The sequence below is a fragment of the Panulirus ornatus genome, chromosome 5 (genome assembly GCF_036320965.1).
Source record: "Panulirus ornatus isolate Po-2019 chromosome 5, ASM3632096v1, whole genome shotgun sequence".
Taxonomy (NCBI): domain Eukaryota; kingdom Metazoa; phylum Arthropoda; class Malacostraca; order Decapoda; family Palinuridae; genus Panulirus; species Panulirus ornatus.
Window position 1 is genome coordinate 45,268,112 of NC_092228.1, and position 20,012 is coordinate 45,288,123.

A 20,012-nucleotide genomic window follows, 5' to 3' on the forward strand; every position below is an offset into this window, starting at 1 on the left:
AAGATCAAGAGAGGCAAGTGTTTTAGGAGCAGCTGAATGAATGTGTTAGTGGTTTTGATGCACGAGACCGGGTTATAGTGATGGGTGATTTGAATGCAAAGGTGAGTAATGTGGCAGTTGAGGGAATAATTGGTATACATGGGGTGTTCAGTGTTGTAAATGGAAATGGTGAAGAGCTTGTAGATTTATGTGCTGAAAAAGGACTGATGATTGGGAATACCTGGTTTAAAAAGCGAGATATACATAAGTATACTTATGTAAGTAGGAGAGATGGCCAGATTTTTATATACTTAGGTATAAATAGAATATTTATGTTTCCTTTGTTCTTAATGCTACCTCACTAATGCAGGAAATGGCAAATATGTGTGAAAAGAAATTTATATTTTATTTCATGTTTAACTGTACTTGTTAGCACTGATGTAATCTTCAATAACAGAGTAAATTTGAAGATTATATAGATTTATCTGTATTGAATGAATGTGCTATAGTCTTTTTTTAATAAAATCAGTTTTTCATCCATTATTCCTGAGAGATGGTAAGACTGATGGCAGCATGACTTTGAAAAGCAGTGTGGGAGATATGATGGAAGTGATTATATTCATCTAAGTTCCTGCATAGTGATTCACTGCAATTTTTAATTTAGTAAAATATTTCATTTAGTTCATACAGAAATTTGGGACTAAACCAAGCAATGTCTGTTCAGTCGTCCATCAGTTTCTCAGGGCAAGTTTTGTTGTTTTGATTTGCTCATGTAAGGACCATCAAAGACAACACAACATTGGTGAACTCATTTTACTGTCACTAGTATGGTTGCTGTATATTTGATTATATTGACAAAATTGTTAACGTTTAACAGGATTGTCTACATTCATGCTATTGCACATTGCTCCCAGTTTTGGTACTAGAATAGACACACATTGATGGCAGTACAGTAAAGCAATATACAATCAACAAAGAAAATAATTCCTGTTTATTTCCAGTATATGAATCAGATACTTTCAGAGTTTTGGCAATCACTCTCAAAACTCCTCTCTGCACAGGTTTATTTTTTGAATTATAGAAGCATGTATTTGCATGTTAAGAGCTTATCACTGCGATTTATGAATCTTTATATTCTCATTATTGAAACTAAGATAAACATTCTATAGATACAGTATTCTTGAAAGCACACATCTTGAAAAGAATCTCCATTGGGTTTATGCTTACTAAAGAAACCTGACTAGCTGCACACAAAGCAGACTCTGCTGTTGGAAAGCTATCCTGCAGCAGTGGAATTGGTAAAGGAATGTTACAAATTGCAGACCAATAGACTTCTAACTTAATTTTTTATTTCATTTTTTTTCATACTATTTGCCATTTCCCGTGTTAGCAAGGTAGTGTTAAGAACAGAGGACTGAGCCTTTAAGGGAATATCCTCACTCAGTCCCCTTCTCTGTTCCTTCTTTTGGAAAATTAAAAAACAAGGGGGGGAGGATTTCGAGGCCCTTGCTCCCTCCCCTTTTAGTTACCTTCTTCAACACACAGGGAATACGTGGGAAGTATTCTTTCTCCCCTATCCCCTATCCCTAGGGAAAAAGAAACTCATTCATTGGGTCTCAACTGTACTCTTGTTAAATGATATTAATGGATATCAGAAATATTGCAAATGATGGAACCTTTAGACCTGTGAAAAGTTATATTAAGCCTTATAGGTATGGAGTATATAGCTAAATGGTATTTGCCACATCACTTTTTTATACTTTTATAATTTTGTATTTACATATATACCATTGTTATGAAAATTATATATTTATGTATGGAGTGTATGAAAATGTATGTGGGATATATTTGTTTTTGATGTATACAGGAAATGGCTGTATTTAATGATGTAAACCGGTACCTGGAGCACATGACTAGGGGACGACATGTCAGTCAAGCATAACATTAGTCACATTACTGTACTTCCATGGGAATAGTTATACTATGAAATTGGTTTGCTATTTGTGTTCTGTGATTAGTAGTATGGTTTGTTTTATGTGGATGCGTATTAGGTTAGTGTAACAGTGTCTCATAATGTGTTGTGTCGGCGTGTGATTGAGTGTGTTAGTGCAGTGCGTTGTATGTAATGTATAAGCTGTGTAGTAAGTTTTTATTCACTGGAATCTCTTTTTTTTCATATTTTGTAGTTACCATTTTCATGGAAGTCATAATTTGACTTTGATTGTTTGAGGAATTGTATTTGTATTATCTTAATTGATGGTGAACTGTCTCATGTTGTTGCATATTTTATGCTTTTGTTATCTCCTATGTATTAGAACTATTTTCTATACATTCCTTGTGATTTATTAGATTTTTTCGTACAATGCTTTTGGTGTTATTTAACCTGTGGATGTGGTGAAAGCTATCCTTAGTAGTTCCTCCCCATGAGCTATAATTGATAGCAAATCCCAGAGAACTGTAGGCTCATACATGCTGCATCCTAGGGAATGAGTTTGTCCTGCATTAAGCATCAGCATCACTTAGGAATAGTCATTGTGATTAAGGTTCCAAATAACATGGGTAACTTAAGAGGTTGGGAAGCCTATGGTTAATTGTCCCAACAGATGATGCTGTTAAAACTCAGTGGGTAGTCCAAAGAAAAGCCCATTTAAACCTCTAGTAAAGAACCCTGGTTAGCCATTACCTTATAGAAACTTACAGACCCCATGAAAATATGTTACCTAAGCCCCTTAAATTTTTTAGCATATTAAGCTAACAAGAGAGGAAAGGGAGGAGTATCTTTGAGGCATTAATCAGATAGCATCTGTCTCTTTCTATGTTTCTCCTTTTTTTTAATCGTTTTACAACTTTTAACTACTGATTAACTATCTAAAGACGTTGTAATTCCTCTGTAATATAGCCTCTAAGTGAAATAGATGATTCTATATGTAGTACATTTATGGGATATTTTCATATCATAATTCTTATGATAGAGTTGATAGAGATGCTCTGTGGAAGGTATTAAGAATATATGGTGTGGGAGGCAAGTTGTTAGAAGCAGTGAAAAGTTTTTATCGAGGATGTAAGGCATGTGTACGTGTAGGAAGAGAGGAAAGTGATTGGTTCTCAGTGAATGTAGGTTTGCGGCAGGGGTGTGTGATGTCTCCATGGTTGTTTAATTTGTTTATGGATGGGGTTGTAAGGGAGGTAAATGCAAGAGTCCTGGAAAGAGGGGCAAGTATGAAGTCTGTTGGGGATGAGAGAGCTTGGGAAGTGAGTCAGTTGTTGTTCGCTGATGATACAGCGCTGGTGGCTGATTCATGTGAGAAACTGCAGAAGCTGGTGACTGAGTTTGGTAAAGTGTGTGGAAGAAGAAAGTTGAGAGTAAATGTGAATAAGAGCAAGGTTATTAGGTACAGTAGGGGTGAGGGTCAAGTCAATTGGGAGGTGAGTTTGAATGGAGAAAAACTGGAGGAAGTGAAGTGTTTTAGATATCTGGGAGTGGATCTGTCAGCGGATGGAACCATGGAAGCGGAAGTGGATCATAGGGTGGGGGAGGGGGCGAAAATTTTGGGAGCCTTGAAAAATGTGTGGAAGTCGAGAACATTATCTCCGAAAGCAAAAATGGGTATGTTTGAGGGAATAGTGGTTCCAACAATGTTGTATGGTTGCGAGGCGTGGGCTATGGATAGAGATGTGCGCAGGAGGATGGATGTGCTGGAAATGAGATGTTTGAGGACAGTGTGTGGTGTGAGGTGGTTTGATCGAGTAAGTAACGTAAGGGTAAGAGAGATGTGTGGAAATAAAAAGAGCGTGGTTGAGAGAGCAGAAGAGGGTGTTTTGAAATGGTTTGGGCACATGGAGAGAATGAGAGGAGAGATTGACCAAGAGGATATATGTGTCGGAGGTGGAGGGAACGAGGAGAAGAGGGAGACCAAATTGGAGGTGGAAAGATGGAGTGAAAAAGATTTTGTGTGATCGGGGCCTGAACATGCAGGAGGGTGAAAGGAGGGCAAGAAATAGAGTGAATTGGAGTCATGTGGTATACAGGGGTTGACGTGCTGCCAGTGGATTGAAGCAAGGCATGTGAAGCGTCTGGGGTAAACCATGGAAAGCTGTGTAGGTATGTATATTTGCGTGTGTGGACGTGTGTATGTACATGTGTATGGGGGGGGGGGGTTGGGCCATTTCTTTCGTCTGTTTCCTTGCGCTACCTCGCAAACGCGGGAGACAGCGACAAAGTATAAAAAAAAAAAAAAAAAAAAAAAAAAAATTCTTATACTCTCTGACCTTGAATTAAGCTTCTAGTCATAAAGAATTTCATTTTGTATTATGTAGAGAATATGACAATAAAGACATAAAGACATCTCATCTTAATAGATATTTAATAGAAATTTATTGCCAAGCAGACCGACCGATCCGCATTCCAATTTTGGATAAATTCGAAATTGAACTTTGGAGTCTGATTGATGACACTAATAAAGAAATAAGGGTACTGATTAGAATATTAAACTGGTGTAAATAAACTATAATCAGGATTTTTGCTGTTGTAAATTTATGGCTTAATTCCAACACTGTTAAAAAGGTCACATTTCGACGATTCGACATACGAATCTGAAATGAGAATCCGAAAGGAAGAAAATAAAATCATAACATCCTTCTTTAAATTCTTGTAAAACTCTTTGGTTTATGATAAACTTGAGAGTCTTAAGTTCTATTTAATCTACCAGGGAAGGTATTTTATCCATTTAAACCACCAGAAAAACGAGTCTGATCAAAATATTCCTTAATTAGAGTTAGTGGTTTGAGCGCGACCATGGCCAACGTTGTATCTCGAGGATGTAAACAACCTGACCTCAGATTACGTCCCTGATTGGTTCATCTCATGAACAGCTTGTTCCAGCCTCCCATCGTGAAGGGATACATACCTATAGAACACCTACCGTCATCCAGATGATAATAACGGAGTCAAACATGAGCTCCTGAAGCCGAGGAGAGTGTTAATAATCCTGAGGTTATTGGACGAAACGTGGTCCCCAACCCCCAGCTGGACGGAACGTTTATCAGTATAGAGCTTTAAAAAAGCAGTTGAAGGCCAGAGTTCTATTAATCAACGAATTATAACATCTCGTCTCGGAGAGCCTGAGGCATGAGAGTGGTCAGGGGCAGAGAGGAACTTGTCGCTGAAGTGTTCATGGAAGATATAATTAAGGTTAGTATTCATGGGTCAGCGAGGTCCATTAAGTTAAAGGTTGTCTTAAGTGTAGCGAGGCATCGCTATTTCATGATATATTTGGACAATATTTGTATAAATGTATTTCATGTATGGGGGGATGAGTTAGGTGTAGACCAGATCCCAAATTTCGCCTGATGTCATGTAATGATACCAAGAGATGTATGGTAATTATTAAGTATTTAGGGTTTAGGTTGGCCCCGCTAGAGCTGTGGGTTTTGAAGAGAGGAAAATTGTGTGCTTTCTGGACCTCAGAGGACAGCTGCGTCTTCAAAGTGCCGGGAAGCGTATGGCTCCTGTCACTTACAAGTGTGAGGATATTTAGACAATCCTCTACTGTTTTATACACCACTTTATCAATGGCTTTATGAAATTTCCCTTCAGAAGACAAGGTTTTGCTGTTCCTGAGGTTTCTGGAGACTTTGGTTTTGGTGTGCGAAAGGGGGAGTCTTGGAATTCATCACAAATTGAAATCGTTGGTCGTATCCAGGGAAGTCTAATGCTGGATGGAAAATGGGGCTCGCAGGTTGGGTGTAAGGTTGATTGGTATGACATTTTAAACCAGTACTCGTGCCACACTTCAACATAGCAAAGAGTAAGATCTTCCCTCTGACAACAACACCTGTTAGACTTCGTAAAATTTTCTAATGAATTTTGAGAATCCTCTCTGTACATCAGAAAACATTTGTCAGAGTTTTGATAATTGCAATGATTTTTGTGTAATTAGAAAAGTCAATAAATCTGTTAATGAACTGACTCATGGAAATCAAACAATTTCCGATGTTTTTTCAGCTTTTTGCATATCATGATTTTTAATATTTAGTGTGATTCTTTTTGTTTTAGATTGTGTTGTTCTCATAGCTTAGTTTTTACTGAAGTTAGATGCCTCTTCTAGGCAATAAGAGCTACCTTAGGCAGAACTCTCTTCATGTGCTAATAACAACATACTTGGAACTGAAAATGCTACTGCAACGGATGTCTCTAATTGAAGAAGGAACAGTTAGTTATGTAATGTGATTATAGCATGGATCACTCTTAACACCACTATCCCAGAGCAAAGAGTGCTGGCTTTTAGAAAAGCAGTTATTTTCGTATATAATCAAATATTACACGGGAGATACTTTTGGATATGAAACCCAGAAACCAACCAGGAAATTATTTTCATTTTGTAATTTCAGCTTCTAGTAAAAGTTGGGAGGCATATCTTATTTTTTTTTATCGTAGAAAGTCCGTCAAATAAAGCATTTGTATCCATAATTACCGTATGTCATATCTCCTCTCAAAGAATTTCTCTCTATTATAGATATGCAGAAGAATATTGTTTCTTCCTGTATTTATGCTTTTGAGGCTACTGAGCTCCACCTGCCAGAGGGCACATCACAAGTGAAAAGTCATGTTTGGCACGGCTCTAGCTTTAGAGGTACAGTCCTGCCAAAGAACTTCTCACTCCAAAGGAGTCTACATTTCCCTGCTAGTGGAAGCAGTGCATTCTTGGACTGCAGGACCCTTTGAAAAGTTCCTGGATGATACCATTAAGGAAGATGTTAATGCAAAGGGGCAAATTTGATTGACATTTTAAGTGTACTAAGCAGAATATAGGCATGTTGTGATTATGAAATTTTGTGTTGAAATATGGCAAGTTCCTGCGCTTGTACCATTACTGTACCGTAATTACAATAGTATGCTTCTGTTAATAATGATCTGTATTTTTAAAGGTAAATAGACTGCACACTGCATGAAATACAATGTTTGATAAGTGGAATCATTCTTCAAGTTTACCTGCACCTTGCCAGATCAATCCCTGAGAGCCATGGCTGCACTCTACACACTCCAGTGAGGTTAGAAGCAATTTATCAGCAGCTCTGTGACTGTTACCAATCATATAGTCTTGTTTTGTAGAATTGTCTGTTCATCTGAATGCCTACCTATCTGTTAATTTATATTTTATTGTGTTGCCAACAGGTAAAAATACAGTACCTCATATTATGTTCAGATGGTAGCGATTAAAGTGAAATTGAGTTAAAGCACTTCCAATTACCACATTTTGGTATAGTTTTTTGTTAGATAAGATTACAGCTTAGTCCAGTGATTTTTTTTTTATACAAATAGCCCAGCCTGATCCATTTTAGTATCATTCTGACTTTAAATGCTTCTTGGTTATAAAATCTAACAATAATTGAAACCTGAACTATTGATTTGATTCAGCAAGACACATCCTGAATGTACAGTTCATGGACAGTGTTTAGGGGAACAATGATATATATTCAGAACATCAGCTTTGAGAACAATCTCCATTTTAGTTAAAATTCTTCTTGTGGTGAGGTGAATGTTTGTGGAAGTTTGATAGTCCACAGTTCAACCATCCATATTTGAACCCCTGTCATACAACCAAGTCAAAGTTCTCTTAACATTGTGATGGAATTTGATCTGGATATGTATTTATGATGTTTGCATGTAAATTCTTCATCCCTCAGAATATTATTAAGTGGGTTAGTAAAGCCTGTTACTTTTTCTTTCCCCAGTTTGTGTCACTGATCGCCAGTTTAAAAGGTTTGTTTGTAGCTTGCTGATATTATGAATCTGCTTCGTAAATGAAATCGTAGATATAGTTTAGAAAATATTCAGCATTTTGTAAATCTTATGCTGTGATGTTTAATATGATGATCAGTCGAACATCATGTGGTGTTTTTGTTTATGCTACCTTTCATTTTGTCTGGAAATAATAGTCATTTTTTTTCTTCAGATGTTAAGTGAATTGCATTGAGGTATTTGACCAGAAAGATTTAGAAGCTAAGCTTGCTGAAGTTTTATATGTTATATGTGTACTAGGAAGATTACTGATTCAGAAGTATCTACTAAACACAGATTCAAATCTTGGAGCATTTAATCCAGTTTTATGTCATTTGATTATATCTTTAAATACGTACTCTTTCTTTTCTGGTCTTAATGTATACAATAGGATAGAATAAACAAGCTGTAGCCAAAAATCTTCGTGATATATCAAAAGAGGATCAGATGTACAAGTGTAGAAAATTAAGATTGGCTAACGCATATAACAGGAAAGATGCAGACAAGTTGTTTAGGCTATCCTGAAACCTGCTGTTGTATCATATTCTACAAGAATAATTGCATGAAAAATACATGGTAATTGTAATAGAAATACATGGATTCCGGTGTGGAAGAATCGTGATATTTTTAGCTTTTTGTATTCTAAATCTTAGTTGTCCATTTCAGTCTGATGAGTTTATGTTGGCCATTGTGCAGAGATGACCAAAAGCTGGATACCTGAACACCAAGCCTTGGTTAGTGGTATTTTGCTTGGTGTAGGAAGTACGGTAGCATTGTTCCATTACCGTGGTGCCATTGCCCAAATGGTTTGTTCTTGGAGGATGCTTAGATCTATAAAGACAGTGCAGAGGAATGTCCATGTGGTCACTAATGAGGAAAGCTGGGCCAAAGTGCTCCCAAGGCTCCAAAGGTATGAAGAATTGGTTTGTTCGTCGTTCTTTTACTTACCGCTACATAGTTGCAGGGTACAGAGTCCCATATTGTACTGTCTTTATTAGAAGCCTCTGTGATTTGAATTTGTGCTTTTATTTATGGTGTCATAATGTCATGCTATGGTTCAGTAGTTTTAATGTTTGATGATGAGACAGTATTCTTGCTAATATAATGACCAGATATGAAGTTGGTAGTATAGTGTGCAAGTTACAGACTTAAAGATAACATGACACTTAGTTCTAGATGACTTGAGCCAAAGGAGAAGAGAATACCATATGGTGGATATATGTGATAATGCCTAGTAAAAGAGTAAATGCTATACTATACATAGAAATCTTTTTTCAAATGATTTGACAATTGCACACCGACAGATATATTTATATACATGTTTGTCCACCTGTGTGGCACCAATGTGATCTTAATGTTCTTATTTTTAACCAGTTTTTCATATTCCTGCTTATATTTAGCCATTCTCTTCTCAAGTATACACTTGTCATTATATGATTTTCTTTGTATCACTTCTGTGCTTAAATCATCCTTCTTTTGCATCATTTATTTCTTTTTTGTTGCCATGATGCATTAAGGACTCCCTTTCAGTCCTTTGTATTCCATGTCTTCTCAATTTTGCCATATTGGTTTTGTCTGTGCTTTCCTGCATATCTGAGCTAAGATATTAATTTTTCTTACAAACACCCAACTGTCCTGTTACACTGTTCTGCTCCTTTGTCTTCCTGCCATATCTAGATTTTTTTATTAGCTTTTTAGAAGATTTTGTAATACAAAAGTGCGAATATAGAGAGTATATAAGTGCCTTAAAAGGTGTTGTTTGCCAACTCTTTTGCTTTTAAAGTTTGCTTGTTCTTATCACTTGTACTTTTGTTTATGATTAGTTCTAGTGTGTATGAAAAATTTTTGATGTTCAGATAGAAGACATGACTCATGCATTTGATAATCCTTTAGAAAATTTTCATGATAGGATAATGAATCACATCTGCTAAGTTAAAGATGTTGAACGTTATTTTTTAACACGATTTTCTTGTTTCATACCTGTTCACCTTCCCATGTTAGCACGGTAGCACCAGGAATAGAATAAGAAATGGTCTTATTTCCTCACATCCACTCTTTATCTGTCATGTATAATGCACCAAAACCAGATTTTTTAAAGTCTTCCAGCATTATTCACACATTATCCCTGAACTGGAATTATTTAATTCATTAGTTTTTTTAGACTGACTAAAGAATTGATCACAGAAAACCACAAAATTGATAAATCATGAAAATTGTATATGTGATTCAAGGAGCTGGCAGAACTGCTGGTTTGTTTTGTGTGATACTTTTGGTTTATTGGTGTAATTTTACTCCCTTGTCAGGGAAGCACAGCATGAGGGGGCTGTGGGTTTTGACTGTGAGTGGGTGCAGGTGAAAGGGTCTCGTCGTCCAGTGGCACTTATGCAGCTGGCATCATGTTCTGGGTTATGTGTCTTGGTGCGATTATCCCACATGAAGCCAAATTTTCCTAGCACTCTTAAGGTAAGTTTAGGTATATATTGCTAGAACATTGCTGAATAGTTCTTAAGTTACTGAGAGAAGATTTTTGAGACAAAACATATGGCAGAAAACTTTGCTTTGAGGGATAGGTAAAGTTTACATGTTTTTTAGATTTTCCAAAGTTTTATGGCAAACTTGAGTATTGATTTCATTGCCTTCCAGTTAGTGGTATGCAGTGATATGCTTTAGATTTTTTGCATTAGCTTGCTTAGTCATAGACTTGTTCTGAACAAAATGTATACAATTTGTTATTACATCAAACATTGAAGTGCCTGAGGATTGGCAGAATGCATGCATAGTGCCATTGTACAAAGGCAAAGGGGATAAATGTGAGTGTTCAAATTACTGAGGTATAAGTTTTATCCCTGGGGATAGGGGATTAAGAATACTTCCCACGTATTCCCTGCGTGTCGTAGAAGGCGACTAAAAGGGGAGGGAGCGGGGGGCTGGAAATCCTCCCCTCTCGTTTTTTTTTTTTAATTTTCCAAAAGAAGGAACAGAGAATTGGGCCAGGTGAGGGTATTCCCTCAAAGGCCCAGTCCTCTGTTCTTAATGCTACCTCACTAACGTGGGAAATGGCGAATAGTTTAAAAGAAAGAAAGAAGTTTGCTGAGCATTTCTGAGAAATTATATGGGAGGGTATTTATTGAGAGGGTGAAGGCATGTACAGAGCATCAGATTGGGGAAGAACAGTGGTAGAAGAAGTGGGGAAGAAGTGGTAGAGGATGTGTGGATCAGGTGTTTGCTTTGAAGAATGTATGTGAGAAATACTTAGATAAACAGATGGATTTGTATGTAGCATTTATGGATCTGGAGAAGGCATATGATAGAGTTGATAGAGATGCTCTGTGGAAGGTATTAAGAGTATATGGTGTGGGAGGAAAGTTGCTAGAAGCAGTGAAAAGTTTTTATCAAGGATGTAAGGCATGTGTACGAGTAGGAAGAGAGGAAAGTGATTGGTTCCCAGTGAAAGTTGGTTTGTGACAGGGGTGCATGATGTCTCCGTGGTTGTTTAATTTGTTTATGGATGGGGTTGTTAGGGAGGTGAATGCAAGAGTTTTGGAAAGAGGGGCAAGTATGCAGTCTGCTGTGGATGAGAGAGCTTGGGAAGTGAGTCAGTTGTTGTTCGCTGATGATACAGCACTGGTGGCTGATTCGAGTGAGAAACTACAAAAGTTGGTGACTGAGTTTGGTAAAGTGTGTGAAAGAAGAAAGCCAAGAGTAAATGTGAATAAGAGCAAGGTTATTAGGTTCAGTAGGGTTGAGGGACCAGTAAATTGGGAGGTAAGTTTGAATGGAGAAAAACTGGAGGAAGTGAAGAGTTTTAGATATCTGGGAGTGGATTAAGCAGCAGATGGAACCATGGAAGTGGAAGTGAGTCACAGGGTGGGGGAGGGGGCGAAGGTTCTGGGAGCATTGAAGAATGTGTGGAAGGTGAGAACATTATCTCAGAGCAAAAATGGGTGTGTTTGAAGAAATAGTGGTTCCAACAATGTTATATGGTTGCAAGGCATGGGCTATAGATAGGGTTGTGTAGAGGAGGGTGGGTATGTTGGAAATGAAATTTTTGAGGACAACATGTGGTGTGAGGTGGTTTGATCGAGTAAGTAATGAAAGGATAAGAGAGATGTGTGGTAATAAAAAGTGTGGTTGAGAGAGCAGAAGAGGGCATATTGAAATGGTTTGGTCGCATGGAGAGAATGAGTGAGAAAAGATTGACAAAGAGGATATATGTGTCAGAGGTGGATGGACAAGGAGGAGTGGGAGACCAAATTGGAGGTGGAAGGATGGAGTGAAAAATATTTTGAGCGATTGGGGCCTGAACATACAGGAGGGTGAAAGGCGTGCAAGGAATAGAGTGAATTGGAACGATGTGATATACCAGGTCAACGTGCTGTCAATGGATTGAACCAGGGTATGTGAAGCGTATAGGGTAAACCATTGAAAAATTTTGTGGGGCCTGAATGTGGAAAGGGAGCTGTGGTTTCGGTTCATTCCACATGACAGCTAGAGACTGAGTGTGAACGAATGTAGCCTTTGTTGTCTTTTCCTAGCGCTACCTTGCGCACGTGGGGGGAGGGGCTGCCATTTCATGTGTGGCAGGATGGCAATGGGAATGGATGAAGGCAGCAAGTGTGAATATTTACATATTTATATAAGTATATCTCTGGGTATGTATATGTACGTTGATATGTATATGTATGTATATACGAATAAAGTGTATATGAACGCGCACCTTCATAGAACATACAAAGCTCCAACAGCCAGGATCGAACCTGGGACCCCTTGTGCAAGAGGCAGGCATGCTAACCACTAGGCTAAGGGACTGTATAATAGGAAACAACTATTCGAAATATCAAGTACTCGAATACCCTTCGTCTCACAATGGTGGGCAACGGGGTCTATCGGTTGTTTCCGAACAGAACACATAGCCAGCTGATAGCGTTTGACCGAACCTGACTGTAACTCCGCGTTGTACAGTCAGGTTCTGTAAAACGCTATCAGCTGGCTATGTGTTCTGTTCGGAAACAACCAATAGACCCTGTTGCTCACCATTGTGAGACGAAGGGTATTCGAGTACTTAGTATTTCGAATAGTTGTTTCCTATTATACAGTCCCTTAGCCTAGCGGTTAGCATGCCTGCCTCTTGCACAAGGGGTCCCAGGTTCGATCCTGGCTGTTGGAGCTTTGTATGATGTATGTATATGTTCGTGTGTGGGCGTTTATGTATATATATGTGTATGTAGGTGGGTTGGGCCATTCTTTCGTCTGCTTCCTTGCACAACCTCACTAATGCAAGAGACAGGGACTAAGTATAACAAATAAAAGAATCAAACACTGTTGTTTTGCTTTGTGTTGTACCTCAGGGAGAACAAAGTGGCCATCACGCCCCACTGTGATGTTTTTACTTTCACTTTTCTCAGACTTTCTTGGAGGATAAATCAGTTTTAAAAGTGGGCATTGGACCTATTGATGACAGCAGCTATCTGGCGGTGGATTATGACATAAAAGTAAGTAAAAGTTTTTGTTCTATGAGCCAAAAAAATATGGTTAATGTAACCTGATCCTGCCCATACATAGTCAGCTTACTCTGTGAAGTTTTGGCCTCTTTTTTTTCTGTATATTCACCTGTCATAAAGGCAACAGTTGTTTAGCAGTGAATGAAAAAGTGGTGATGTGCATGTAGTTTGATGAATTTTATTTTTTCTTAATTTCTTATAAACTTGTCTTCAGTTTTTCTCCCTGGTTTTCTTTTTTTCCAGGTGCAAGGATGTGTTGACCTTCGTTACCTTGTTCTGCAGTGTCACAGATCTGAGTCATCTGGTCCAGATACTTTGGGCGGAGGGAAGTCAGCTGGTGGCATGGGGTTGAATGCATTATCACAGAAGTACCTTGGACGCACACTGGACAAGGACTGGCGAGTTAGGGCGAGCAACTGGGAAGCTGACACCTTAACCAAGAGACAGGTACTGTCTGTCTTATTCATAGTCCTCTGCTGTGTTTTACAAATAATTCACATTTACAATAATAATGTTGCACAATCCCAAGGGCCATCTAGTAATTTTGTTTGCAATTTAAGAACTACATAATGACTTTACTTCATCCAAGGCCAATTAGAGAAGAATGTAGCACAGAAATCCTTAGAATGGAAACTTAAGATATTTAACGGTGACTAGCTTGTGGGAGCTTACTAGTCAAACACCAAGTTAACATGAAATCTCCATTCATGAGACACATTGCTTGGGGTAACTCTCAATCAACCATGTCCCCTTTTGGTGGTAATTACCTTTGCTGAAATAGTGGACCATCTGTGTCTTCATTTGAACTTGTTCAACTTTTAGATCCTTGTCAGTCTCATGTAAATAAAATGTTGATGCTGATAAGTGTTTGCAGTGCTTTTGCATTACTTGATTTCAGCTTTAGAAGTAAAGCTTTTTTCTTAATGGTTCTCCGTTTCCTGCATTGCGAGGTAGCACCAGGAGCAGATGAAGAATGGCCTCATTTGGTCACATCCATTCTCTAGATTTAGCACAGTACATTTGAATGGGAAATCCCAAGAAATTATGAATGATAACAGTCCTTAGTGAACTTGCAAATCTCACAAGTCTCATCCTTCTTGTTTGCTCACCTTCTTGTTTGAAAACCTGTAGGATCAAAGCTCTTGCATTCTGTACTGCTTAGTGCTTCCTGGATTTGAAGCATAGAACCTTGAGATTTGGGAAGTGAGCATAAATTCCAGTGATGCATGTTACACCATAAAAGAATTATACTATATACTTCATCCTCTTTAGAAATTCACCAAAAACCCATTTTGGTATTATTTGGTGTGTAATATATAATCAGAAATAGTGGAGTAAAAACTTCAACTAAATTCATAATGGTACTTGACAAGCTCATTGTACTATACTGTATGCAATGTGTTTTCTTTTCTATTTGTCTTATCCCTGGGGATAGGGGAGGAACAATACCTCCCATGTATTCCTTGTTTGTCATAGAAGGCAACTAAAATGTGTGAGAGTGGTTGGCTGGAAATCCTCCCCCCTTTTTACTTTTCCAAAAGAAAAATCAGAGAATGAGGCTAAGTGAAGATTTTCCTTTTTAAAGCTCAGTCATCTGTTCTTGACAGTAACATGGGAAATGGTGAATGTGTATGAAAAAATCCTATGTCTATCTTTGGGAATACTTTACTATAGTAAAGTGAGGGAGTTATGTTGATGAGTACATTTGTGGAAAGTGAATAAATATGAGATTCCAGTGAATGTAGGTTTGCGGCAGGGGTGTGTGATGTCTCCATGGTTGTTTAATTTGTTTATGGATGGGGTTGTTAGGGAGGTAAATGCAAGAGTTTTGGAAAGAGGGGCAAGTATGAAGTCTGTTGGGGATGAGAGAGCTTGGGAAGTGAGTCAGTTGTTGTTCGCTGATGATACAGCGCTGGTGGCTGATTCATGTGAGAAACTGCAGAAGCTGGTGACTGAGTTTGGTAAAGTGTGTGGAAGAAGAAAGTTAAGAGTAAATGTGAATAAGAGCAAGGTTATTAGGTACAGTAGGGTTGAGGGTCAAGTCAATTGGGAGGTGAGTTTGAATGGAGAAAAACTGGAGGAAGCGAAGTGTTTTAGATATCTGGGAGTGGATCTGGCAGCGGATGGAACCATGGAAGCGGAAGTGGATCATAGGGTGGGGGAGGGGGCGAAAATTCTGGGGGCCTTGAAGAATGTGTGGAAGTCGAGAACATTATCTCGGAAAGCAAAAATGGGTATGTTTGAAGGAATAGTGGTTCCAACAATGTTGTATGGTTGCGAGGCGTGGGCTATGGATAGAGTTGTGCGCAGGAGGATGGATGTGCTGGAAATGAGATGTTTGAGGACAATGTGTGGTGTGAGGTGGTTTGATCGAGTGAGTAACGTAAGGGTAAGAGAGATGTGTGGAAATAAAAAGAGCGTGGTTGAGAGAGCAGAAGAGGGTGTTTTGAAGTGGTTTGGGCACATGGAGAGGATGAGTGAGGAAAGATTGACCAAGAGGATATATGTGTCGGAGGTGGAGGGAGCAAGGAGAAGAGGGAGACCAAATTGGAGGTGGAAAGATGGAGTGAAAAAGATTTTGTGTAATCGGGGCCTGAACATGCAGGAGGGTGAAAGGAGGGCAAGGAATAGAGTGAATTGGAGCGATGTGGTATACCGGGGTTGACGTGCTGTCAGTGGATTGAATCAAGGCATGTGAAGCGTCTGGGGTAAACCATGGAAAGCTGTGTAGGTATGTATATTTGCGTGTGTGGACGTATGTATATACATGTGTATGGGGGGGGGGGTTGGGCTATTTCTTTTGTCTGTTTCCTTGCGCTACCTCGCAAACGCGGGAGACAGCGACAAAGTATGAAAAAAAAAAAACACCTAATCTGGTTTCATCACTCCTTGAAGTCCAGGCATGTGACAAAGATTTCTGTGGTAGTGTGACATCTTTGGCGGATTATTTAATCTAGAGATGTACTGATAATGTCGTCTGATAAACACATAATTTAAATTTTATTTACAGGAGAGGTATGCTGCGGAGGATGCTCTGGCAGGCATTCATATCTTAGTGATGCTGGTGGAAAGATTGTGGGTATTATCCTCCCCACTAATTCCCTTCCTTCCGCTGCCAAGATGGCACCATCATTTGTCCACAGCTGTCCATCAGACTTGTCAAGGGCTACTCGATCTCAAGTTCTGTAATCCCACCAGGCATCAGAATGGAGGTACCAGAGTTGTTGAAAGTTCTCCAGTAGCCTTTGCTTGAATTACATGCAATAATCTGATGATGAAATTTTGGCTAGGAGATATGAAAAGCCATCCAAAATATGGTCGGAGTATATATACTTTCAAATATATATTATGAGTCAGCCTTTCTCTCTGACCTTACTGACTTGTATCCATATCATTGTAATGTCTCTGTTTACCAGTTTAATGGAAGTCATCCATTGCTGTCTCTCAGGACTGTGAATTTTGCACTTTCATTTATTTTGTACATTGCCTCTCTCTCTCTCTCTCTCTCTCTCTCTCTCTCTCTCTCTCTCTCTCTCTCTCTCTCTCTCTCTCTCTCTTATAGAATTTCTGATCTTGGTATATATAAATACCCCATTCCAACAATAAAACCATGGAATATAAGTGGTCATTATATGTTATCGGTGTTTTTAAAGTGCTAGAATTTTCCTCTTAAATGATTAGTCAGTTTCATCCTTCAGCATCTTTTTCAGTTGAAGATTCATATGTTTTAGTGAAAACTCTAATGAGAAACTTATCCCAAGAATGTTAACCCCTTTTCCCATTGAGTCTTATAGTAAAATGGGATTCACCATCCAGTGGTTCCACAAAGTTGTTCTTTCCAGGAAAGAATCTCCAACATTAAGCAGGGACTGAATGTTGTATTTCCTACACTTATATGAATTTTTGTACCACTTATATAACACCCATCTGTTTATCTATCTATATCTCTGTTGCCTGTTCCCAACTGTAACTCCCTCGGGGGGTGGCCACAGCAATAGTCTCTATAACTAGTGAATTTCAGCACCGCTTCTTAACCATTAGTGCCTCACCCTTAACAGACTACTGGCAGAAGGCGACTCTAGCACAGTGTTTGCATAGGCTCCTAGTTCACATTCCAACTGAATACTTTTACCTAATCATTCAAGTAGTTTAACTTTGTGTTTCTTATCCTTGAACTCATTACAATTATTGTATACTATCCTATGAAACATCTACCTGTATTCATATGAATTACAGACCTCTGCTTTCTAAATAATAAAAACATACATTCCCACAGGGCTTGCACCCAGTAATCGTCCAGGACTTTCCATGAAAATGAAGACTTCATACCGATCATACTGCACACGCAAGGGCCCCTTATACCATAACTGCCAGCTCTGGGCCCCAGATGATGAACCTCTTTGTACTTGTGACCCAAAAAAGGCATTCTGGTATGTGGAAAAAGGTCTTGGGGAATTGGTTAGTGAAGACCCAGTTATTGTTCGCCTTAATTTTGAACCTGCTGGTCGTTCACTTGCTGAGAGAGAAGATGGGAAATTTTATCTTCAGGAGCGGCAAAACATTTGTGTTGTATGTGGTAAGAATGAGTCGTATATTAGAAAGAATGTGGTACCCCATGAATATCGCAAACATTTCCCTGACATTCTGAAAGATCACCAAAGCCATGACGTTGTTCTACTGTGTATAGACTGCCACAGACAAAGTAACTTGCATGACAATACTCTCAGATCTAAACTTGCTAAAGAATTTAATAGTCCAATAGGCACAGAACAAGATGTGAAGGTCATCATGGACTCTTCTCTTAAGAGTGTTAGGAGTGCTGCTGGAGCTTTATTGCAAAACCGTGCCAGAATCCCACAAAAGAGAATTATGAAACTTGAAAACATCGTCAAAAACTTTTTTGAGATAGAGGAGATAACTGAGGATCATCTCCAGAATGCAGCTACTTTGAATGTGAACATCTTGAATGAAAATTATCAAGCTCATGGCCAAAGGATATATGAAGCATACAAGAAGGTTGGGATAGTGAAGCTTGAACAGAGGTGGCGACAGCACTTCCTAGACACCATGAAGCCACATTACATGCCTGATGGTTGGTCTGTTACTCATAATATTTGCAAAATACATCTTAAAATGAGCCATTACCCGCTGGACCACCCAGAACGCCTCAGATATAAGATTCTTTTGGTGGGTTCAGAGGGTATGATCGACATTCCATATAATCCCCAGCAGGACCCAGTAAATTCAAAGATTTTCTGGGAGTTGCATTAACCCTTTTTATGTGGCTGGTTTGTACACAAATCAGCATTTTTTCTGTTCCCTGCAGCCAGTGCATAAATGGTTGAATTCTTGAATCAGCTTCCTTTCCTGTGAGATATCATAGCAAAAATTTTTTCACTGCACTAGTCATTCTGTGCAGATGTTAAGGAGGCCTGTATGAGATCAGTGCCCTCATGCTGTATAATAAATTCAGAAGCAATCACACTCACAAGAATAGCAGTTAGTGGTAAAAACCCATATTTGTGTACAATAAAATACTTCCAAAAGCACAAAACATCTCACTGCATATGCCTAAGAGTACCTAATATGCCTGGCAACAGGTCACATTAATACAGAAGTTGCATAGCAGGCATAAACAGTGTTTCACCAGGTTGACTTGTATGTAATTTTATTTAGAATATTTTGTGCTAGTTAATCATAATAACTGATGAAGATATTTTTGTAGAATGTTTGAGAATATCCTGCACAGAGAAAACCTTAGATATTAGGACTGCTGCAGTGAAAAGGGTCTAGTGCAATTCAGAGTCATTATTTTGGTAAGCAAGCGTCCAGAACTGAATTTAGATTAATGGAAAATACTTCATATGATAGTGTGTTCCCTGACTTTCACTTGGTAAATGATGCATTTTATTAAGGTAACTAAGAAGCTTTTCCAAATTGTGGTTGACTTGAAATTGAAGATATGAGGTTTGAAAAAATGAAAAAAAAGTTTACAAGATCATTTGATTGATGCGGTAGAGATAGTATCAGTATTTCCCTTTGTGAAGCCACAGTGCATATGTGAGGGTTTGTGAGTTACTCATAATACATTTACAAGCTTCATTTTGAAATGGGTCATTCTCATGTGACCACAGTTCCATTCCCTAGTCCTGCAGAGGCCCATATCAATTAAGGTGGTTGCAGCAGACTGAATTCTCAATCTGTTTACAAGTGAGTACTGTTGTTTTGCATCTTGGAAGTGTCTCTTGACACCAACTTGCTTGGTACCCACTCACACCTGGGTAGACTTCCTGGGGAGATTCCACATTATCAAGGTGAGAGGTTGGCTTGCACTGATTACCATATGTTTTTACCATTCATCTTTCAAAGTATAAATAGCCTGGATGTTCTATACATAGTTTTATTTCAGTAACTTCATTGGGCATTCTCATTATCACAGTATAATCTATGTGAGGGCTTGATGAATTTGAAAATTTTCAGATTTTCAAGCTCAACTCAGCACATTTTTGTCATTTGCTGTCTGGGGAGGCATTTGGCATTGACCTTCTGTCTGCAGAAAACAACCATTGTAGTGTTTCCTAACCTTTACTGGATGATTGTTTGATACATTTCATTTTAATGTGAAATTTTATTTCTCTGCTTGATATTCAATATTTCTTCCTCAGATGGCTCACCACTGCCAAGGAGCATTGCTCCTGTGCTTAGGGATATAACTGACTGGGTTTTTATCCTCAAAGTGGGAGGAAAATTTT

The 20,012-nt window shown here is 38.6% G+C and overlaps 1 protein-coding gene across 3 annotated transcripts; it reads left to right on the forward strand.

Moving 5' to 3' along the window:
* Positions 1-4,773: 4,773 nt before the first annotated feature.
* Positions 4,774-18,806, forward strand: LOC139748756 (exonuclease 3'-5' domain-containing protein 2-like). Of its 3 annotated transcripts, XM_071662185.1 has the most exons (9): positions 4,774-5,170; positions 6,907-7,029; positions 7,714-7,741; positions 8,426-8,669; positions 10,063-10,222; positions 13,165-13,251; positions 13,504-13,707; positions 16,271-16,472; positions 17,537-18,806. In XM_071662185.1, exons 4-9 carry the CDS (start codon positions 8,458-8,460, stop codon positions 18,529-18,531), a joined length of 1,860 nt encoding a protein of 619 aa, XP_071518286.1. In that variant the 5' UTR covers positions 4,774-5,170; positions 6,907-7,029; positions 7,714-7,741; positions 8,426-8,457; the 3' UTR covers positions 18,532-18,806. The 3 variants fall into 3 exon arrangements, with proteins under 3 accessions (XP_071518286.1, XP_071518285.1, XP_071518287.1); XM_071662184.1 differs by lacking the exon at positions 7,714-7,741 and having other exon boundaries at positions 4,775-5,170; XM_071662186.1 differs by lacking the exon at positions 7,714-7,741 and having other exon boundaries at positions 5,033-5,170; positions 8,426-8,493.
* Positions 18,807-20,012: the final 1,206 nt, after the last annotated feature.

Excerpts from the sequence above, each read along its gene's own strand:
- LOC139748756 (XM_071662185.1), top strand. The coding sequence starts at position 8,458 with ATGACCAAAAGCTGGATACCTGAACACCAAGCCTTGGTTAGTGGTATT. Across the intron at positions 10,223-13,164 it reads ATTTTCCTAGCACTCTTAAG|ACTTTCTTGGAGGATAAATC; the intron begins GTAAGTTTAGGT and ends CACTTTTCTCAG. Across the intron at positions 13,252-13,503 it reads CGGTGGATTATGACATAAAA|GTGCAAGGATGTGTTGACCT; the intron begins GTAAGTAAAAGT and ends CTTTTTTTCCAG.